Source organism: Apodemus sylvaticus, chromosome 2 (genome assembly GCF_947179515.1).
Source record: "Apodemus sylvaticus chromosome 2, mApoSyl1.1, whole genome shotgun sequence".
NCBI lineage: Eukaryota > Metazoa > Chordata > Mammalia > Rodentia > Muridae > Apodemus > Apodemus sylvaticus.
Genome location: NC_067473.1, coordinates 58233809 through 58257616, shown reverse-complemented (window position 1 = coordinate 58257616; position 23808 = coordinate 58233809). Strand labels below are relative to the sequence as shown.

Sequence of the window (23808 nt, the reverse complement as noted above, 5' to 3'; positions counted from 1 at the left end):
CTATCTTCCCCTATGATGAGAGTGGAGTACTAAACCCATGCTCTAAACTGGCAGTTCAAGCCAAGGCTCAATCTCAAAACTTTTAGGTTCACTATTTTCCTAGAAGTTTGTTTAGATTTTACAGGAATTTCTACATTTGTTCAGTTTCAGGTGAGTTATTACAAATGCTATAATACTCTAATGAGTAGTCACAGGGAGCAAACATACAAGCTATTTGTTGAAGCCCATTCCAACCAACCTTTACGGTATGGTACTGAACACCAAGAGCATTGGGACTTCATTTCCCAGAAGGCAATGCGACACTGGATCACGCGAGGCTTGGGGAAACTTGCCTGTTTTTCCACGCCTGCCGTAAAGGCGCACGGTCTGCTGGGACATGTAGTTTGGATAGCCCTTGAACGCCCCCTCAAATGAATGGGACCGGGTATGACTGAGAACTACAGCTCCTGGTTTGGCCGCGTCGGGGGCAGCCACCGAGGAAGAGTTGATCAAGACAGCCCCCAGGGAGGGAACTGCTGGCGGTGGTGATGTTGCGCGCGGGTTTTCTAGTGTAGCGATCTGAAAGGGCACTTTTTTTTTTTTTTTTTTGCGCGCTGGCTCCCGGTGCCCCACACTGGCCATGCGCCCGGCCTTCGCGGTGGGCCTGGTGTTCGCAGGCTGCTGCAGTAATGTGATCTTCCTAGAGCTGCTGGCCCGGTGAGTGACCCTCTCGGGCCGTGCCCGCGTTCTCGAGGCTAGTCGGGCTGCTCGCCCTAGCTGCCTCCCTGCTCCGCTGCATGGGATACCCACGCAGTCAGCTTCTCCGCAGCCCTGGCACACTCCTCCATTCGTGAGCATCCAGGTGACAGGAACATCCAAGGTGCTGCTGTCAGCATCTCCATGCCACACTTTGGGAGTTTGAAGCCTGGAGACTTTCTCACGTGACTGACCCTAGGTCTCAAGGAGCACCCTCTCCAAATACTACTCATCCAACTCTAGCCCCTTTCTCTGTCCAGTTAATGGATGACACGTGTCTGTCTGGAGCAAAACTTTCTCACAGTCCTGTTTTGTACACGTTGCAAAGAAAGTTTCGTTTGTGTACATTGACATGTTTTGGCAAAAGCATCTGTTTTTATTGATCGTAGAGATAGATGGTTGTGAGCACTTGCCTTATCCTCGTATGTGAGAGATGTGGTGCAGGTAACTACTGAGCGGTCATCATGGTCTCTGAGTATTTAGCACATAATGTCTTTAGTTGAGAAGTGTGCACTTTGAAGTATAGCTTGGGAACAGGGTTGGCTTTGTGGGGGTGTCTTACAAATAATGTTGGGTAATAAATGTGTAAAGTTCAGTAGGCAGAAGTTAGAAAAGAGACAGGAGGTGATCTGGAAAACGATTAGGACTAAACAGCTCGAGTTAGTAATTTCAGGTTTGACTCCTCTGTCAATATAGCCTGGGCCAGTTACTTAGCTTCTCTGGGTCTCCTTTTTCAGGCAGCACAGGACTATTTCAGTTCAGAGTAACTAGCTACATGTTTCTGAATCTATATACTATGTCAGATGACTATCTGGGACCAAGAGTTACATTGTTTTGTTGAGAGTGAAACAGATGCAAAGTTGGGCGTCTTTTCACTATTTGTAAGTGGCAGAGCAAGAAATGGGGTCGAAGGTGTCTGTCTAAGCTCCCCAGAAACATTTCCAGGTCCCTTTCATTTTTGAACTTGATTTATTCTATTTGATACTGTCGATATAAGTCCTTCTGAAGTAAGTAGTTTATTTATGGTGAACTCTGTCTGCTCTTAGAGAGCTTACCGTTTTATTATGCAGAGTGTGATGAAGATCGCTTGTCTTGGGAGTGGAAAGGAATATGAAAATGAAAAAGAAAGTTTCTGGATACACCTCAAAGGAAGGAGACTTTGGACTTAGATATATTTAATATATTTTTAAAATAAGAAAGTGATATATATTCAAGCCAGCTATGAAAACAAAGTCAGATAATTGCATTGAATATGCCACTAAATTATGGGAAACCGATGTGCCCTGGCTTATGAGATCTTGGCTAAAGCATTTTTCTCAACCATCAGAGGTGTGGGTGATAACTCCTTCATCCCCATATGTTTGAAGGGTGAAGGAGATGCATGAGGAACACCTGCTGCACAGTGGTGGCTTCCCTGGCCTTTTCCCTTAGAATGTTTTCAGTACAGAAATACACTTTTTTTCTGATGGTCCAGAAAAGTTCCATATGTATCCAGAAATGGATACATTTCTTTTTATAAAGTCTTTTCATTCTTTATAGAAACGTTTATTTAGAATTTTATTAGGATCAATTTGTAAATGAGTCCAAATTATTTATTTAATCTTTTTTTTTTTTTTGTAAATCTGCATTTTTGTGCACAGCTGAAGGTTTTCCTTTAGAAGTAGGGAAGTGGGCTTATTAATGCAATGTAAGTTCCTTCTAGATCTTGAAATTTGTGGCTTTAATCCACAAATTACCATAGAAATTACCATAGAAAGCTCATTATAGAGCAGCAGCTGTGCTTTTTGAATGGCTTCCATGGGACACTCAGGTGTTACTCTAAATACAGAGGCTGAAAGACTCGTTGAAAAGGAGAAGTGTTGAGCCATTTTCCCCCAATTGAAAAACAGATTCCGTTTTTTCTTGCTGACTTTTCTAGACCAGACTTTTGGTGCCAGTGATAAAATATAAACCTTGTATACTGCATAAGCAGCTACACAGTAATAACTGAGATCATGATCCCCTTCTTAAGGTGCTTATGCTCAACCTTGAAAGCATGGTACACATGTTTTACATATGTGCTACACACACACACGCACACACACAGACAGCTAATGAAGCAGGTAAGGTATTGTGTGTCTTAACATCAGGATAACAGTCTGAAGTATTTTATTTTTCCCTTTAAACATGACATTGAATTAAATAAGAAAGTTTTATGTCCAGGAAAGAAAGAAAAGAGGTGTAAACATCTTCCCTAGTCATTTCCTTCAAAGTTGCTGGGTTTTTTTTAAATTGAAATTTGGGTTTTTGCCAAAGAAAATCCCAAGTAAGAGAAGGTATCTGCAGTTAATAGTTATGCCTTAAATAAAGTTTAAGAGAAGGAAAGATTTCTGGGAAAATAATTTCCAGTTGTTGTTTTGAAGCTTTAAAGTGAATTTTTCCAGTTAAAGGAACCCTTTTCCTTGAGCTGTGCCAGCGGTGTCCCTAAGATGCTCTCTGCGTTAGCTTAAAGGAGTGTTGAATGTCGGATCGTAGGAATGCATCATACACCTCCTGTGGAAAGACAAAAGTAGAATAGAGTTATCAGAGGACCCAGTGGGAGGGAGGACAGGAACATGATTCCTGGTGAGACTTATTCTGGGGCGCCCTAAAAGTAGATGGTGGTCACAGTTGCCCATCTAAAGCCTGGTAATAGTAGCAGTGATATGCCAACCCTAGTCATTTGCCATTAAGTCCAACCTAACACAGTACATGTGACCTCTGTGACCTTAGCCATGAAAGTTAAAGAAAATAGCAAAGATCATATGAAGGATACACTTGTAAACATTTTAAACTTTTTAAATCTTTTCCACAAATGCTAGTATGTCAGAGCAACATTTGCTTAAAGTAAGGCCTCCGCTCCCCTATTGACGTGCTTGAGTGAAGGCCAGACTCTGTCCCAAGTGGTTCCTCCACACGGAGAGAACTTCAAAATAGTGACATCTGTCTTTTCTCTGCCCCCCTTAACCGTGTGTGTGTGTGTGTGTGTGTGTGTGTGTGTGTGTGTGTTTATGCACAGATGAAAGGCACTGTTCTTGCTGCTGTAGTTCATGCTTGGCTCCCAAGTGCCTGTTTTCTTTTTCTCGAGGGCAGAGATCCAGGTCATGCCCACTGGGAGCTCGTTCTCACCATGCAGAGCTGCTTCCCAGTAACTGCTCTCTAAGAGCTCTGGCCCAAGCTTGTAGTAGAAAATGGAAGGGAAAGCCAGAGAAGTGTTGCTTGGTGTTTGGTGCATATTTTCTTATTGAATTCTCATGGCAACAATATATCGCTTTTATTTTATAAAGGAAGAAAAAAAGGTGTCCAGTGTGATTGTTTAAAAGGGTAACTGTTGGGCTGAGGAGATGGCTCATGGTTAAAGTGCTGGTTGTACAAGAGTGAGGGCCAGGGTGCCGATTCCCAGAACTCACATAAAGTGCCTGTAATTCCAGCCAGGAAAGGCAGAGACAGGTGATCCCAGAGCACGCTGCCTGTCTCTGAGAGTTCTGCCCTTGATTGAGAGAGCCTGCCTCAGCGAATGAGGCATCCTAAGAACCAGTAAGGATGATTCTGGACACCAACCTTGGCATCTCAGGCTTACACACGTCCATGTCCGAAAGTGTACTCCCATACATGTACACATACCCCCACAGATACACACACACACACACACACACACACACACCGGAAAAGAGAAGAGATAGTTGTCATCATGTTGAAGACCTCGCCGCGTGTAGGAGCCTAGGTTAGCCACCTTCCTGGTTCTAGTTTCCTTTCTAGTACGTGGCAGAGGCTGTGTTAAGTGCTTTTCCGGGACCTGTTCATCTGTGCAACAATAAACCAGAGAGAGAGAAACACTCACATTGTTCCCATTTTAAAGAAAATGGCTTCTAGAAGTCTCCTAGCTTCCACACCACGCAGTAGATGACAAAGGTGCCTTTGCATGTCAGCAGGAAACAACATGGCACACCATCGTTCTTAGCTCTGGGCCACACGAACACGCAGAACACGCAGAACACACGTGTGCTTGCATGCACAAGAACAGGCACACCCTTTTCCCATTAGCATCCAGTGGGAGAACCCTTGAAAGTCTAGATTCCCAGGGCCTCACCCCCAGGACAGTGAAACCAGGTCTGGGAGGGTGAGCCTCTCCAGGAACAAGGGCTTCATGTGGCTTCTTCCTCCATACTAAGGAAGTATTTGTCAGTGCCACTAAGCTATAGCTTTAGCCCCTTTCCTTTTTTCCTTATAATTTTGAGAAAAGCACTGCCTCACTCCCCCACAATGCTAGGCTTACATGCTTGCAGTGCCCTGCTCAGCCTGACCCATGGGTTCCCAGAGATCAGCCAGGACAGAATTGGCTAGCTCTGGGCTGGGAACCCTCTAGAGTTAAACATCCTTCTCTTGTATTGACTAATGGTTTTAATTAGATTTCCTGAATGAGAGGAATGTCTTACACAACCATTTATGGGTTCCTACAAAGTTTAGCCTTGTCTCTTGAACCAAGTAACTGTGAAAGACAAAATGTTTGAGCTGTGTCTAAAGCAGTAGGTTTCAAGAAACCTTCACAGGCAGCAGAGCTTTAAGCACAGCACCCGTTTCCCATGGCGAGCCTGGCTTTGGGAGATGGTGTATTCCTGGCTTGTTACTGTGTGTGAGGGGTGTGGTTAAGGGTTTGCACTGGGGATAGCTCAGCGGTGGAGTGCGTGTCTAGTGTGCTGGCTGGTTTTATGTTAACTTGACATAGCCCGTGAGCAGCACCCATCTGTGGTGTCTGCATCAGTTCTTGCCTCCAGATTCCTGCTCTGATTGAGTTCCTCCTGCCCTGGCTTCCTTTAATAACAGTGATGTGGATGTGTAAGCCCAAGAGAACTTTGCTTTCCAGGTTGCTTTGGTCATGGTGTTTCATCACAGCAATAGTCACCCTAACTCCCAGTGCTAATTTGTATGTCTTGCCTTTAGTGTACAGTATTCATAGCACCAGTAGAGAACGGAGTTGACTTTATTAGCTAGCACTGTATTCTTGTATAACTGCTTTAATGAGCCTCTGTTCAGTGGTGTCAGGTGGGTGTCTCTGGTTAAGATGAAGACAGACTCTAAAGCTGGTTAATACGAGTCTTAGGGGGAATTTAGATGCGCACTTGGGATTTCTTTAGTGATAGAACAGGATTGGGGGAGGGGTGGTTCAAGAAAACTGTCGACATTGTGACTGATTTTCAGAGTGTCTCAGGAGGGATGTCAGGAATAACTTTCTGACGTGTGTTCATACTATGGAATGTGTTCCTAATAGTCACCGTGGAAGACTCCCAGCTCTGCCATAGAGCTCCGAAAAGGATCTGTTAACTCCAGGGATATCCCTCAACTCTGATGTATTGACTCACCACGATAAGGACTGTGGAGAGCCGCCATGGGCTAGAGCAGGATTTCTCAGTCTTTTTTTTTTTTTTTTTTTTTTTTTTTTTTGCTTTATTGTCCCAGCCCCATAACCCATGTTTTGATAGTTTTTCTTAATCACCCTTACATAGACATACAATTATGTCGATTTATATACTGTGCCCTGTCTAAATATCAAGGCTCTTTTGCATCCTGAGAACTATTTTTCAATCGTTGGGTATAGTCTAAAGCTCTGTCACCACCTGGCCAGTGTGATCCGTGGGGTGTGAGAGCCAAGATGAGGAAAGACAGCGGACTGCCAAAATCTAGCCCCTCTATTATTCTGATGTTGTAGTGCCCTTCATGTAAGTCTGTGCCTCAGTTTTTCTCTCTGTTATTCACTGTGCAGGGCACATCCAGGATGCGGGAACATCGTCACGTTTGCGCAGTTCTTATTTATTGCTGTGGAAGGCTTCCTCTTTGAAGCTGACTTGGGAAGGAAGCCACCAGCTATCCCAATAAGGTTTGGCACATTCAGTCTCATCGAGTCCTTTTAAAACCTAAAAAGCAGTGCCCGCACAAGTATGAGCTGCATGCTTCTCAAGTTTGGGTAACAATGGAGACATGAGTTTCGTGAATTACATTATTACATTCTAGAAACCTATTTCTAGGATAAAATTCCTGCCTACCACATTTAAATAGCAGTGATGGAGATAAGTGTATATGTGTATAACACAGGGTCAGAAGGACTGGGGTGACCACAGTAGTTATGTACTTGTCTTTTGTGTTGGTAGAATTGTTGGTTATGCTAAGAGTGGTATTATCTAGCATCTTGAAAATAATTGGCTTTTGGAAATAAGGAAGCAGTAAGAATACAGCACTAAACGTCACGGGGTTGTTTGCTCACAGATGGGTAATCTTAGGTTGTGTGAATTTCACTTCAATTAAAAGAAATGATTGGCAAGCTAAGGAAAAAATGATACTGCCAGCCCTCCATCTATCAGTCTAGGTGTCCCCACAGGACAAATGCGATTGTTCTTGTGTCAGACGACTTGATGGAGGCGTCCTCCTAGGAGCAAGTGTTGAGGACAGTGGTGCCACTCAGTTTCCTTGGGAGTGACTTTCCCCTGAGTGTCTCCAGGACTCAAGCTCATCCCTGTGCTTTTGCTGCCTCCCTTTGTAGCTTCTGAATGTTACTAATATTTACCTTAAGTTTCTGTTACTGTAATACTAGGTGTTTTACTTTCCTTTGGGTTTAGCGTCTAAATAAACTATCTGCTCCTGCAGGCCAGCATTTACATCACAGTGGGAATCTGATCTTTTTTTTTTTTTTAACACCTTTGGGTCTTCCAATCAGTCACCTGCTTTCTTGGAGTAGGTCCTTGGTGGTAACAAGCACCTGGGCATATACCCACAGGATTCCCCAGCATGCAGTAAGAACACATGCTCTACTATGTTCATAGCAGCCCTATTTGTAGTAGCCAGAAGCTGGAAAGAACCCAGGTGTCCCTCAATGGAGGAATGGATACAAAAAATGTGGTATATTTACACAGTGGAGTGCTATTCAGCCATTAGAAACAATGAATTCATGAAATTCTTAGACAAATGGATGGAGCTGGAGAACATCATACTAAGTGAGGTAACCCAGCCTCAAAAGATGAATCATAGTATGCACTCACTGATAAATGGATATTAGCCTAGAGACTTGGAATACCCAAGACATAATCCACATAGTAAATGATGTCCAAGAAGAACGGAGGAGTGGCCCCTGGTTCTGGAAAGACTCAGTGCAGCAGTATAGGGGAATACCAGAACAGGGAAGTGGGAAGGGGTGGATGGGGGAATAGGGGGAGGGAAGAGGGCTTATGGGACTTTCAGGGAGTGGGGACCCAGAAAAGGGGAAATCATTTGAAATGTAAATAAAGAATATACCGAATTAAAAAAACCAAACCAGATGTATATAATAGCACGCCTGCTGGCTAAGCGCTCTCCTCCAGCCATGCTACCTTTTCAGCCTCTACCTCATCCTCTCACTACCTAACCATGGCTGGCCTGGAGCTCACATCATAGACCAGGCGGGCCTCAAGCTCACTGAGATCCTTCTGCCCCTGCCTCCTGAGTGCTGGTGCTGAAGGTATGCACCAACATGTCCCCCCTGCCTCTACCTGTCATTATTGCACCCTGTCCCTCTTGCCGCCATTGAGCCCCTCCCCAAGGTCTCGTCTTCATTAGCATAGCCTCTTACAGTGATTATTTTATTTTGCTTAGGTCTTTCATCTCCACAAACAGTTTCTAGGCTGTTATATAAGTAGTCACATGGAAGAATTAAATTAATTATCCTGAAAGACCTTGATAAACACTGTTTCCCAGTGGCTTCTCATCGCTAGGACATTTGGCAAGAAGCCTTGTAAGCTCACTAACAGATGTGCCTTAGCAGTTGTGAGGAGGCCGACACTAGTCCTCCATGCCTGTTGCTCTCTTCTCTGTGTTAGCTGTCAGGTTCCTCAGACTGGTGACCCAGCCTGGGCTGTGCCCGCCCACTGGGCTCTGTCCAGCTCCATATCTAACCAGCAACAAAAGAGAAGGGTAGTGTGAGGCTCCGGGTGATTCTTCAGATGTGCAGATACGAAACTGTTCAGAAATCTGTCCAAGGGTGAATATTTTAAGAACAACACAGAACCATTGTTCATTTTTGCTCCAGATTGTCTAGGCATTTATTTAAAGTTTTAAAAATATTCATGAAATTGCTGATATTTAATCCCTTGACCAACAAGAACATGACAAAGTGATATAGACATATTGAAAGATATCTTGACTACTTCCTAGGTAAAGATGAAAACATATAAATATAAAATGTTTTAATCTATTTACTTGAACTTACTTGCCCATAGTATCCCTTTACTATTATATATCTCCCTTCCCCTTATAAGTCATGACTATAGTTCCAAGATGGGGTCTCTAGTTAGTTTCAAACTTGAGGTAGAGCTGAGCATGACCTTGAACTCACGACTCTCCTGTTTCCCCACTTCATGTGGCACTGGTGAGGCAGCCCAGGGCTCCATCCCGACTAAGCAAGATACACTTGCCAGCCAAGCTTCGTCTCTAAGCCCTAGGGGGTTTTGTTTAATTTTTAATTTTTATCTTAATTTTAAGACCTATGAATTCTGAAATGACAAAGACTGGCCAGGCAGTGGTGATGCACACCTTTAATCCCTGTATTTAGGAGGCAGAGGCAGGCGGATCTCTGACAGTTAAAAGCCACCGTGGTCTACAGAGCCACCCGGAGCTACCCAGAGACCTTGTCTTACAAAAATAAAATAAAATACTCTGACTTTAAGTATAAATCCTATTAAAATCAAGGGGTAGCGTCTTTATTCTAGAGCCTCCTGGCTCAGCCTTGGAATAATTGTCACAATAGCTAGGCTGAACATAATCTTGACTTAGCAAATCTTTGGGGTCTTTTTTTTAAATTAAGAAAAAATAATATTATATACATATCTGTAAATGATATATTTTAGGTAGTCATTCTCCAGAGTCCTGTGAAATATATCTACAAGGAAATAAAATATTAAAAAGGATTATCTGTTAACTTTGTTATTGGTTATGCAACATTTGGAGAACCTAGTTCTAAGTTATTTGAAAAATATTCAAGTGTGTCCTTAAACATATTTAGTAATTCAGACTTTCCCCATGCTAGTCTGACTCGGTCAAGTATTTGTGTGTATCCTTACATATTTGACTTTATGTGATAAGGTACTCCAAATGTCTTGTAAACGGAATATGTGTATCTCCTTCTATATCCGAGTTCCTTGTAAAAGTGAGTTGTGTGACGTTCCCTGTCATTGCAGGTACTATGCCATCATGGTAACCATGTTCTTCACTGTCAGCGTGGTGAACAACTACGCCCTGAATCTGAACATCGCCATGCCACTGCATATGATATTCAGATCAGTAAGTGCTGCCAACTCCCGGTGTGTGGGCAGGGGAGGACGGCGTTCCTCTGCATGGACGGCAGATGAGGCCTGGGGAAGGAAAGCCAATGGCCCACTTTCAGCTATCTCAGGATCGATATATCTTTAATAATATTTTTAATAAAATTAAAAATTCCTTGGGAAGTAGATTTACCTTCTCTTTCCTTCCCCTGTCTGCTTTTGAGCTCATACTTACTATGGAAGTTGTGTTTATGTGTTTGATTTCCCTCACCCTGTGCCTTGCAGGGCTGTGTTTTGTAGTTCAGGCTTGCTTGGATCTCTCCATCCTCCTGCCTCAGCGTCCTCAGAGCTAGGATTACAGGCTTGTCCCACCTCACCTGTCAGGACAGTTGTTGATGAAGAGTCTCTCTCATGTGTGATGAGCTGTCTCTGTAACTGCTGTATGAAGAAGTACGCGTGTTCCCAGAAGGCACGGGATAGAGGTGGAATGGCCGCAGTCCACAAAATCACTGTCATTATCTTGTTGCCTGGGACTTCTGTAGGATTAAGGATCCTATTCCCATAGGGACTCACATGAAATAATTACAGTGACTGAGGTGACCTGGCCTTCAAAACATTGACACATACCATTTGGTTGATTGACACCCTTGCGATCCCAGCATGCCTTACTTTATTAAGAATGGAGGTGGGGAAAAGCTCACTAAAAGTTTTATGCAGTAGATACTTGGACGATTTGACAAAAGTAGGTCTCAGATATCACCTAGCCCTATTAGTCATAGCTTGTGTTATGACTTTAGTGACAGCTGACCAATTTTCACACTTATTTATTCATTTTATGTATATGAGTACCCTATCTGCACAGACACCCACATGCCAGAAGAGGGCATTAGATCCCAGTATAGATGGCTGTCAGCCACATGTGGTTGCTGGGAATTGAACTCAGGATCTCTGGAAGAGCAACCGGTGCTCCTAACTGTGGGCCATCTCTCCAGCCCTGAGAATTGATCATTTTTACTCATATTGTATCTTGCAATGATTTTATTATTTCACAGGACAGGTTTTTATTTTATTTTATTTTATTTTATTTTAGCTTAGTGACTGTTCATCCTTCACCCCATGTTTTCCTTTGTCAGTTTTCCTACCCATCATGCATCATGATGGCTTCTTCCCTAGTGCACTAAACCCGCCACCCTTGTCTTCTTTTACAGGGCTCTCTGATTGCCAACATGATTCTAGGAATTATCATTTTGAAGAAAAGGTAACAGTACACCTTCATGTCCTGCACGTGGAAGTGACACTCCAGGCCACCTCTGCACACTGCTCCCCTTCCCTCCCCCACGGTGGTGATAGGACTCTTCTTGGCCATCAGGCTTTTCCTGTTTTCTTTCTCTAAGAGTCATGGGCAATAATGACTTTCCAAAGGCAACTGACCAGGTCCGAGGCTCTCGCTGTGGCTTCTTGTGGAGCCAAACAGCTCTCGTTAGCACTGGATCTTCCGTGCTTTGCCAACTAAAATTAGTCGACACAGAACTTCCCTGTGCAGTATGGTCACCTTAGCCACACGAGACTCCACGTGTGAACCTAGAACTATCTGAGCGGAAGAAAAGGCAGCATTTTCCCTCTTTGGCTGGTTGCAGCTTTAAACGCTGAGCAGCCCTGCATGGCCAGTGGCCACCAGGTTAGAGAGCGTGGATACAATACGGAGCATTTCCAGGGAGTACACGGCAGGCCTGAGGGGCAGCCGTTCTAGGCAGTGCTTTCTTCCTGGGGCTAAATCCTGGGCCTCGTGAGTGCTGCAAACACTCTTCCCATTAATCTTCATGCTCGCCACATGTAAGATGCTCATGGGTGTAACGAATTGGGAATGATTTCATATGCTAAGGGATTCCCTGTGAAGCCCCAGATAGATGAGGAAGGAGCAGAAGGTTTGGGGCTCCTCTTTATAACTGTGGCCAGCGGAGTGGTTGGACTCTGGTGGAAATGGCAGAAACATCCTAGGATGGGTCTTCACAGTACCCACCTCTCCCTCGAGCCTCAGCCCTCACTGGAGAGACAAGGGAGAGATCGTAAAGCCATACAGGATTTCTCATAGCAAGGTCACCTTGCTGTTCAAACCAAAATTGCACAAGTGGTGCCATGTTTTCAGTTGTCCAGTTCCTAGTCTCTCGGTATTGGGGCTCTCTAGGCTGGGGGCGGGGATCTGCCATTTAGAAAGAGAAGAAAGGGGTTTTGTTTTTGTTTTTGACATTGTTTTTGAGACAGTCTCATTATGTAACCCTGGCTGGCCTGGCACTTAGGTATGTCAGCCAGCTGGCCTTGAACCCACAGAGAACCACCTGCCTCTGCCGCCCAGGTGCTAGGATTAAAGGCATGCATCACCACATCCCCCGGCTTTTCTAGAACCTACAGTTTTTCGGTAACAAGGGCTATACAAGGGCAACTGTCCTATCTTGATAGGCTTCTTCTTGTGTCCTGAACCTCAGAGACTGTGGAGTCCCCAGATACGTTCTCTTGCGTGTGAGTTCTTTGCAGTCCTCTCTGCTTTAAGTGTACATAGTAAATGGCCAGATTTTTTGTTTAAGATGATTATACTTGTGGATAGCTAAGATTCACATTGGAGCAGACCTGTGCTCCTCCCTAAGCTTTGGTTTGGTTCATAGTATATGTATATGTGTGTGTATGTGTGTGTGTATATACATATACATATATATAGCATTATAGTCTCCTGATACAGTCTTGCATTGTCAGGGATTCTTCTCAGCATCTGTTTCCCTTAAGAGTTTATTTGGAATCTGTTATCTTGAGTCTGAGCCTTTGACCATTCACAGAACAGGAATTTCTCTAACATCCCTATATTCATTCCCCGTTCCCTCCCTGGTGCCAGGGATTAAACCCAGGGCCTTATCCATGCTAGAAAAATATTCTGCCATCAAACTGTGTTCCTGGCTTATTTTCTTACTTTCTTATACATAAAATTTTATATATTTTTTCATACATGTTTCTTATATAAGGTTCTATTAGCATATATTGATTATATGCAATTAACTATACATTATAATTTCATATATACATTAGTATGTATATAACTATATATCTGTATTTTTCTATATCTCTATATATGTCTATATCTCTCTATATATGTCTATATATATGTCTATATCTCTATATGTCTATATAGATAGAGATAGCTATATAATGTATTCTGACTGTGTTCATCCCCATGCCCTCTGGTCCATCTCCCGCTCCCGCTAAGCCCCCCTCTTCCTGACCAGCCCCTTCCACTTCCTTACCTCACTTCTCTGTGGATTCCCTCATCCCTCTCTCAGCCTTGTAGCCAGTCAGCCTACGATGAGCTATTGTAACCAAAAGATACAATGTACCAGAGTAGAAAAGTAATGGTGATTCATTCTGTGAGTTTAATTTCTTTTCATCCTTCCTGGGGCCTTTTCCTTGATTACGGAGACTCTGAGGGGGCTCATAATGATACAGTTTTAGTTAATGCAAAATGTCACCAATTATGTTGCCCTCTACGAATCTTTTATTCCTCCCTTTATTTAGAATTGCCTACACTTTACAAAACCATTGAATTTATTCAGATTGTTTTTAATGAAATAGCTCTCCTGGAGAATGGACATTATTTCCCAAGTTTTGACCCTAGTACCTGGTAATCTCTTGTTCCTCTTGAACAGTGTGTGTTTGAAGACTCAATTCTGCGCTCTTAGGCCTGGAAAGGCCACAGATACTGGGGAAGACTGGGTGGGCTGCATTGTTGCTTTCTGCAGAGCAGATGCAGTCATGTGACATCTGGTGTGTGCCTGTTTTCTGGTTTGGTTTTCATTTTCATTTTCTAATAAAACAATCTGCTGGTCAACAAACTGTTAAAGAAAACTACTGGAGAGCAACCCCAATGATACTAACGAGCTTTGTACATACTGCCTGGCGGTCGAGCCCATTAGACGGTGTCTCCTTTCCTAAGGTGTCTTGTCCTTATTTTTCAGATACAGTATGTTCAAGTATACCTCCATTGCCCTGGTGTCTGCAGGGATATTTATTTGCACTTTCATGTCAGCAAAGCAGGTGGTAAGAATCAGCTTTAAATCATTTCTGCTTGCTACTTGTCATTGGGCCCCATTATCAGGCACCTATGAATAATTAGAACGTTTATGTAATGCAAGGACGCAGCTCAGGGAGGAACGGGAGGAAGTGGACAGCAGAAACACTCTCCCTGCATCTCTGCACGTCGTCGCAGTTCTGGTCCCTGTACAGAGTGTGCTTTCTTATTTCCTAGACTGTCCAGTCCGGCTTGAGTGACAAGGATGGATTCCAGGCATTTGCATGGTGGTTACTAGGCAAGTACAGTATTTACAAGAAGCTAATTACCTCTGCACTTACATTTGCTGAGGCTTCTCCTGTGGGACATGTTTCTTGGCAAGAAGTTTATGCTAAACTAATTATGCCAAGGAGGAGAGTGGCACTTGGGACCAATACATCGCTGAACCTTAGTGTTCAAAAAAATTAAGAGGCTGGTGTTGACTCTTCAGGCCTCGTGTTCTGTGTAAGTCCGTGTTTCCCATGGTTGTCACTGGCACAAGAGAGAAAAGTCTACCATTCTGCTCAGGACTACTGTGCAGGGACTCTTCTGCTTCTTCATGGCCAGTCTGCTGTCTAGAAGGACCTGTAAAAGAAGGGCGTGTTAGAACTCTTGACTCTAAATTTCCAGGGTTGCACTCCTAACTCTCTTATTTTCTTCCTAAGTTAACTGCTCCATGTGGCAGTGTTCCCAGGTCAACCCTCATGAGAATTTTTAAAAATGCAAATATCTCTGTGTGGAGTTAATTAGACAACTCCTCTAGGGCCGCCTCCTCACTCACACGGATTTGGGGGGAACACTCCAGTGTTTGTGGTAGGAACAGGAGCAGGCCAACCCTGATTGGGTGAAAGAAGGAAAGAGAAGAGGGTGTCTTCCTTATCTGGGATTTGGAAATTAATTAACCCTTTAGTTGCTGTTCTTCAGAGCAAAGATCTCTGTACTGCTAGGAAAGTACTCAATGAGAAAATTCTCAAAGCATACAAACATACAATTCCTGGGAAAAATTAATGTCCAGTAATCTTGTACTCTCTTAATATAATAATCATGTGCACATGCACACACACACAACATACTATACACGCACTTATGATAACTTCATTTTTGACTTACAGTTTTGGCAAGATGGTAAATGGCGCAGTCACTATGTAAGAGTAGGCTAACAGCCATTTTCATACAAGCCGCTAGCAAAGTGAATCGATCACCTTTCTCAAGAAATGCTGTGTATTGAGGTTTTTAAAGGTCTTAAAGGTTTTTTTTTTTTTGATGTTTGACTCATAGTTCCATTTATGAAAATGTGTCCTAAGGAAGCAAGTAACATTTCAAGTTTTTGTGTATATTGATTTCAGCAAAATAACTGGAAATCTAACTGGTCTCATATCAAGACATTTAAATGTGGTACAAGCACATGATAGGGTGATGTACAGAACCTAAATCACATTGAAAACACATTTAATAAGGGACATAAAGGTCCAGAAGAAGTTCCTGAGAAAAGCAAGGAATAAAGATGTGTGCACAATCTCCTCCTGTTTCAGGGTACAGAAATAGGTGTAGGATGGGGACCCGGGGAATCAGAAGGATTCGCTAGAAGCATTGTGGTTTTAAATTTTGCATATCTTATAGTTTGATAGTTACAGAACTATACATTGTCACCTTGAGAAAACATTTGGGAAGGTATCTAGTAACCTGGGCGATGTGTTTTAGGTATTGGGGCACTGACGTTTGCTCTGCTGATGTCGGCAAGAATGGGAATATTTCAAGAGACTCTGTACAGACAGTTTGGGAAACACTCCAAGGAGGCGTTATTTTATAATGTAAGCAACTTCTTAAACTCTGGGAACATGAACTTTTCCATTTATGATATGTTGTGTTGGATGAAATCCTATAAGATTGATTGACAGATTGTGTTTCCATTCATAACCAGCCTTTAGGCAGAACACTGAAGTATTTTAGGCAGGGGGATAATGTGTATTTTGAGTGGCAGGCATTCATATGAGATGATCATGATCAACCACATAGAACATTTAAAGGACAGGAACCAAGGCCCACAAAGTTCCTATAGGTAAAATTGTTAAACCAATATAGAAAGCTGGAAGGAGAACATAAGTCCCAAAGCAACAGGCCAGGAGTGTGGCTAACCACCAGGAGTGTGGCTATCAGTGGGGCAGTTGGGGGATGGGAGTTCCGCGCCTGAGTTCCCCAGAGGGGCTTCAGTCGTGTCATGGTCACATCACTGCATGTACTTGAGCTGCTTCATCATAAAGCGTCACCTGGCACTCGCCCCTGTAGCTCTCCTCCTCCCCTTCTTTACTGCTGTTGGAATATGACCGGAGAACTCACTGCCCTCTAAGGCCTGGAGACAGTTCCTCCGGTGCACAGTTAATCCCAGCAGGCAGTTTGACACATTCACTTGGGGTTTGTGGCTGGGGATTTTTAAATGGTAAACATTCTATCCAGTTTGTATCTTTCATTGAGAGCAATGGGAAGCACAGTGACAGCACAGCAAGAGTCGCTGTGACGTGTGTTGTAGTGAGGAGGGTGGCAGTTGTCACGGGCTTATGTCCTCTTCTTCTTTAGCCTCTTCTCACTGTTTTTATTTTTCTTGTCCATAGATGGTCTTCAGATCTCTTTCACACTAGTTTCTAAATCCTCTAAAATCTGTGTGGGCCTTGTAATTTCCAAATAGAGTATATAGCAACTCCTTTTGGGCACAGTGTCTATGTGCTGAGGTCCCCATTTCCCTTGTGGAGGGGAGGACCTACTCCTTTGCCTGGCTTATGGTGCCCATCCGGCTCCATATGACGTCATGCTATATGATGTCGGGGGCACAGAGGCACTAGACCCCTCACCTTAGAGGGGCTTTCTTGCTCCCTGGTCTGCTTGAGTCATTGTAAAGCTACTGTAATGGTGCGGTGGCGGCAGTGGCGGCGGGTTTGCAGTTACCTCTGTAATCCATTTCTTCCCTCAGCATGCCCTTCCACTTCCCGGCTTCATCTTCCTGGCCTCTGATATCTATGAGCATGCTGTTCTGTTCAATAAGTCCGGTAAGTCTGGGGGGGTCATGTGGCTGTGTTCCCTGCCAGTTTCTGAGGCAAAGCCTCACTTTTCCATTTGGCTCGAGGACAGCTTTATCTCGTGCTCATCTGAACCTTTGCCCCTCCGGGTGCCCACACAGGGCTGTTAATCAGTAGTCAACGCAGTGAGAGCGTTCACAAGCTCTTTCCTATTCTCCACGGGTACGAGTTTCCTTCGCCGGCTCCTTTCCTTTGGCATTGTGTGTTCGCATTTGAGCATGGAATGCTAAATGTTTTGAGAATGCCAACAAGTGGCCCGGGTGTGCAGCCGGGATGGTGCCCCAGAAGGTGGGTGGCACCCCAGCTGCTTCTGGTTCTCTTCTGCCATGAAAGGCAGAGCGGCTCACAGATCCCAGGTGCCTTGGCGCCAAGCAAGACAGAGCAAAATGATGACGGAGCTTGTCTCCTGGCTGCAGATAAAATAAACAAGATAAAGTAATTATAAACAAAATTTAAAAAAAGAAAGTGGAAACCAGTGTGAAGTGTCTGTATGAAGATGAGCTATTGCTGTTTAGAGTGCCTATGCGGTAAGTTGATGATAGATACTCAGTCCCCTGGAAAGACCTCACACACACAGCCTGATCATCTAAAAGTATTTATGTAGATAGGTGAACAATAAGAAAAGCCTTGTTTAAGTCAAGGGTTTATGTTGCACACTGCACAGGTAGTAAAGGCATTTTATACCACATTGGGCCTGTTCTGCTGTGCTGGTGCTGTGTCCTTCGACTTTTGACCTAAAAATGTGTTACAAAAGTAGTATGTAAGAGAGACCGCAAGGCTCTGAATTACAAAACATCATTTCTCATTATTAATGTCATGGTTTGTAGAGATCCTGGGAATTCCCATAGAGCTCCACTCCTGTGCTTAGCATAGACTGAGACCACGTGAGTAAAGAGATGTGCGTGCCAACTATTTTTTAAGGGAAATGATGCTGTTCCTGTTACTGGTTTTGCCTGCATAACCTTGTTCAGAAGACGCAGGGTTTTACTGTCCCTGCCACCATGATCATGTCCTCTCTTCACTTCTGCAGAGCTCTATCAGGTTCCAGTCATCGGTGTGACTATGCCCATCATGTGGTTCTACCTCCTCATGAATGTCGTGACTCAGTATCCTTTAGTCTTCTTTTATCTGTGCCTCCATGCTGCTTCGGCAGAGGATTGCTTATTCTGACAATATAGGACTGTGAATTTGGGTTTTGCCTTGATTTATATGGTAAGCGGGAGACAGATAGACCTGTTCTTGAAGCCCCTTTGTAGAAGGGAAAGAGACAGTAATGGTGCAGAAGGTCAGGTAGATCCCACAGAGGAAACAGGACTCCGTGGATTGGCTGATAGCTGGTTATGTTATAAGATGAAGTAGTCTTGAGATTCCTGCCTGGGTTCCCAGTATCCTAGGAAAGAGTTATTATTCATGAGTATTATAAGTCACTGCAAAGTTCTGAAACAACCTTCAAATTAAGACTAATTTAAAACTAATTATATTAGCCGAAGGACCTTACTACTACAAGAATCGTGGCCTCTTTAAAGTATTGAAACAGATGGAGGTTGTCTGCCTCCTTCTGAAACCACATAGATTTGCCATACAGATCTCAGGAGAGATCAGAGGGCCTGAGGACAAGACAGAGTAAGGTGAGTAGGGTCACACTCCTGAGAGTGTCGCTCCGGCATTCACTTTGAGATGACCTTCATTATAAACTAACGGCCGTCCATAGTAACAGACTTAGGAGTGCCAGGGCCAGAGCCCTTCTGGAAGTCCTGCTAAGGAGAGTCTGCAGAGTGATCTTCACATGTTCTCCACGTGTCAAGTTGAAGCCAGTACTCGAACCTAAACCCTAGTTTACAGAGAACAGCCTTAACCTCTCCTCCAGATACGTGTGCATCCGGGGTGTGTTCATCCTGACAACAGAGTGTACCTCCCTCACTGTCACACTGGTTGTGACTCTGCGCAAGTTTGTGAGCCTCATCTTTTCTATCTTGTACTTCCAGAACCAGTTCACTATGTGGCACTGGCTGGGCACCTTGTTTGTCTTCATTGGGACTTTAATGTACACAGAGGTGTGGAAAAACCTAGGGGCCACAAAAAGTCAGCTGCAAAAAGATGACAAGAAGGACTGAGGTCTGCCTGGGACAGACAGACGGTGTTATGCGAGAGTGGCCTCTGTTGCAGGTCTGGCCATCATTTCAGTTTGGCTGATGTCAAACTCCCACAGTGTTGAAGGAGACAGGCTCCGGAGCTTCCTCTGAAAGACCGACTCATCTGCTTTCATGGCTACCCAGACAGCACTTGTAGACTCCACATGGGCATCCCTGAGATAGAATAAACAGAACAAGGCTCCCAGCAGACTGTCGGGGAGCCTCTGCTTTTGCTTTTCTGTTTCTTTACCAGAACCATACTTGTTGGATTCCAAGTCTCAGAGCTTCTAGTTTTCTACCTGTGCTGCACTTGTTGCTGCCGTTGACCCTTTGCTGTGGCGGCCTATGGACTCTTTCCTCCCATTACCCCTCCACACTTGAGCACAGCCAGTGTTCCAGGCACAGTCAGGCACTGAACGATCCAGTCGACGTTCGAAAAATTAGACCTCAGGAATGATGAGGCTGGACTCCTCCAGCGGTTGGGGGAGAAGCAGGTGTCCCCATGAGCAGAGAGCCCTTGAGGTACATGAGCCAGGTGCTGGAGATGCTGGAGATGCTGGTGATGCTGGAGATGCTGGAGCAGATCCCACCACCACATTTCATACTAATTGTGCAATCAGTGCAGAGATCACATGCTGCTTTCGCTGCTGCTTTCTGTAGTTAGAGCAGTCCTCCAGCCCTCATTGCACATTAGAAAGGAAGAAGTGAGTGGAGAAGAAGGAGACCTTTGTTTTCATCTCCCAGGTGAAGCCCCTTGGCTTCCTTGTTCATGGAGATGAAGAAGGGAGTGTGGCCCAATACATCTCACTCTTTCAGCATCCTGAAAGTGTTGCCCCTGTGAACCTGGCCACACACTTACATGCGTTTCAAATGTGTGTCTGTGAGAGGTGTTAAGGCCTGGTAACCAGAAGATACTTATGAAAATTATCACCTGTCAAGTCATCGATGATTGATTGATTGATTGATTGAGACACAGGTGTGAGTATGGTCAAACCCCAGCTGCCACAGGGTGGAGTCCTGTTTTCCCATAGATCTGGGACTGCTTTTGTGAGTGCATGAGAGGTAGTATGACATAGCATGTTTACATACAGGACCAGGCCTGCCTCTTTTCCGCTGATCACTCTGAAGGTCTGGTTTCCCTCTCTTGGATCCTCTTGAGGAAGAGTAACCCTGTCACATAGCGCGTGGTGCTTGTGTGCCCTCAGCTGGATTGGATGTGACTGAAGAACAAGGACGTCCATGTTACTTCGTTTCCTCTTTTCTTCACTTGGAGCCAGACCCTCATTACCCTCACCTAGCCATCTGTCCTCTGCAAACAGCTAAACCCTCGCACTGTTTCTCTCACACAGACGACAGCCGTCCGTTCTTTCTCTTTGTGCTGACTGTGCTCCGAGACTGAGGTGTGGCTCTCCTTCCGTAACTCCTGGGCTCACTTGTAGTTCTTTGCAGCATCTGAAAATGCTCTGTGATGGGTCTGAACAGTAGCAGCAGAGAGAACTGTCCTCTGGGTTCTTGGGAAGGCAGTTAAACTGCTTTGCTTTTTTGTTACATTAAATGCAGATACTGTTTCTCCACTGAAGTCCCCGGGTTTACAGACTGATTGTCATTCTGGCCATTGACAGCTTCTCAGTGCTGGTAATGGTCTCTTCTCAAAGACACTAAAGGCGATGTGAACCCATTCACAGTCCCAAAAGCTCCTTAGCTCCTTTGAAATATGTGGGGTTGCCTGGACCAATGTTGCTATAAATACCAAGTGTTAAATATCCCCTTAAAAAGGCAGTAATAAAAAGTACTTTTCCTCCCAGTTTAACAGGAGAACCTGTCCCTCCGGGCTCCTGGGCCTCCGTTCTGACTGCTCCTAAGAGGCTGTACCTTCAGTTACCTAGAGCTTCCCTTTTTCTGTCGGGGGAAGTACTACACGGCTTGTAGTTCTCTGAGACTGGCTGAATCGGACAAGATCTGACTGGACCTTTAGGGTCTCAGAATGTGTATCCCTTTGCCCGTGTTGTTGAAGGAGATGTAGGATCAGGTAAGGACTGGAGCACACTCACAACAGATCATCACCTGCAGGAACCGAGCACACGGAGTGTTCGCTCAAGCACGCAGGTGCGCCAACTGCGTCCTCCCTCCCGTGCTGTCGATAGACACTAGTTAGTGTCTAACAGACGCTAGTTGGAGTTTTGTAAAATGGCTGTTCTAAAGGTTCTGTTGCATATCTTCAGTACGCAGAGCCCTGCGGTGGGACACTTTCCGACAGCTGAGCACGCCCCCCTACTCGCCTCTCCCCTTGCTGCCCCCCTGTTAGGCCCCATTGTTCCCTGAACAGTATGGCTTCTTCCTTCAGATTGAATACACACCATGATTTTATGTCTCTACAAAGTCCAGGAACTACAAATACGAGCTCATATATGATGTTTGTCTTCCCTACACCAGCTTAATCCGCTTAATAGGACCATCTCTCGAGACATCCATAAAATCATTCTTTATAAAAGTCACTCCTCTTTGCTTATTTTTTTTTATGTGGACTGTAAAGGTTTTAAAAGGGCAAGTAAGCCATTTTACCAAGGGCCAGGCTCACCGGAATGTAGAGAAAATGCCTATTAAACACCTTTGCTCGTTGTCAGAGACAGAGCCTATCATTTGTCTCAAAATACAGCTTAAGACATATAAAGCTCTAGAGTAAAAACCAAATATCAAAGAACACTAGCCAGGAAATGTAGTGTGCCTGTGTGCGTACACCACAGCATGACTCGCTTATGAGGTGACAGGACGGGTGGATGCTTGGGTTCTACTTAATAGCTCACACCCTGCTGTTGTCAACGCCATCTTTATCAGTTTTATTAGAAATGTATTTCCAGTTGTTAAACTTTTTTTCTCGCAGTGCCAAGGATCAAACCTAGGGCCCCATACACATTGTGGATTCTTTTCTTTTCACCCAACTGAAACAACCAGTAACACACTAGATAGACTTACCGTTTAGTAACCAACGAGGTTTGTTCTGTTTTTCCTTTCCCCTTCTTCCTGCCCAGTTGACAATGTAGAGTACTCAGTTCTCTGCTGGTGCCACCTGTGGCCGCCCACTTCCGGTGTGGGAGGAACACAAGGTGGTTGCAAGGGTTCTCAACCTGCAGTCATTTCCTGTGACCCCTCTCCTCCATGCTGGGGTCCACTTTTAGAGTCTCCCCACCCCCACCCCTCCTTTGCTCTTCCTAACTCCTGGGTTCCCAACTGCACCTGCATCCCCTTGGGCTGTTTCCTTTTGAGTAACACCCGTAGTGCCCGCTCTGGCCTCTGCTCCCTGGGGCCTCTTGGTAATTTTTAGGAGTTCTCTAGGTTATTTATATCCATCAGAAAGCTTTGCCTAATGTCTCTGTAAGCCTCGCTTGCAAGGGTGCAGTGTGTGGGAAGCACCCGGCAGAGAGCCTGCAGGGAGTGTGAGCATGGACGCTGTGTCGGAACCGACTGCATGTGTTTGTCCAGCTCGTCCCAGGGGCAGAGAACCGCTGCTGCATGTCCCTTCTAGTTTGGTTCTTTGTGGCCTAGAGACAGAGAAGGGGAATGGAGTCAGGGATAACTCTAAACCAGTGAATTAGCTGTGGGTGGTGGACATGGTATTTGAGCAGATGGTGTACTTGGAGGAAAAAGCACATTAAAGATCTGAGACCAAAATCTTCTCTTCGGCTAGAGGTAGATAGAATTAAGAGGAACTCCTACACCAACAAAGCGCTTTGGGCTCAGTGGCTTTCTGCTGAAAGCTGTTGACTGAATCTTGTCTGTGGCAGTTCAAGCTGACATTGAGGGAATATAGATATGTGCTCATTATTACCAGTGGTCAGTGTAGGTTTGGAAATAAGTTATGAACAATTTGAGCACTGGAATATGTTTGCTACTACCAGAGCTGGGGTTTGAGACTGGCCCTTCTCAACTTTATAGTATAATTCTTTTTTTTTTTTTCTAAAAGTTTCCTCACTTTAGACATTCCAGGAGTGGAAGAGGCCGGAAGCATGCATAATTCATTTCTGAACTGCCAGCTCCTGGCAACATGTCTGACATGTGTTACATGAGAAAGTGAACGCTTGCCAAGGCCTTTTCCTCCCTCTCCACAATGGTTTCTTACAGCCAAGGAAGGGGACATCCCAGTGACTCCAGACAAGAAAAGGAGTGGGGAGCAGTTCCTGGGAGACTGCCAAAGAATGCTACTACCCAGCTTTTTGCTGTCTTGATTCCTGGTGGTAGGGAAGAAGGAAGAGACGTGTGTGCATCTGACCGTACAGTTGATGTTCGGGAAGAAGCTTACCAGATCATTAGAGTCCTGAGGGTTTTTGAAGAGGCTGCTGGGTAACCAGCCGCACGCCCACCTCACAGCCCCTGCAGTCAGTGTCCTGCTGTCTGAAGAGCTGTGTTACCTTTGTCTACTCTGAGTATCACAGACTTCTTCCCCTGAGTTTTGCATACAGAAATTACCACCATGAGGCAAG

At 44.6% G+C, this 23808-nt stretch overlaps 1 protein-coding gene and 1 long non-coding RNA gene across 2 annotated transcripts; one reads left to right on the top strand and one right to left on the bottom strand.

The window, feature by feature from the left end:
• Positions 1-457: 457 nt before the first annotated feature.
• Slc35b4 (solute carrier family 35 member B4) lies at positions 458-20909 on the top strand. Its single transcript, XM_052173406.1, has 10 exons — positions 458-696; positions 6515-6628; positions 9954-10056; positions 11246-11295; positions 14036-14117; positions 14326-14386; positions 15829-15938; positions 17093-17168; positions 18229-18304; positions 19066-20909. Exons 1-10 carry the CDS (start codon positions 620-622, stop codon positions 19310-19312), a joined length of 996 nt encoding a protein of 331 aa, XP_052029366.1. The 5' UTR covers positions 458-619; the 3' UTR covers positions 19313-20909.
• LOC127678451 (uncharacterized) lies at positions 14381-22398 on the bottom strand. Its single transcript, XR_007976565.1, has 3 exons — positions 22304-22398; positions 16368-17608; positions 14381-14712 (listed from the first exon to the last, which is right to left on the bottom strand). It is a non-coding gene; the product is annotated as an uncharacterized LOC127678451 (long non-coding RNA).
• Positions 22399-23808: the final 1410 nt, after the last annotated feature.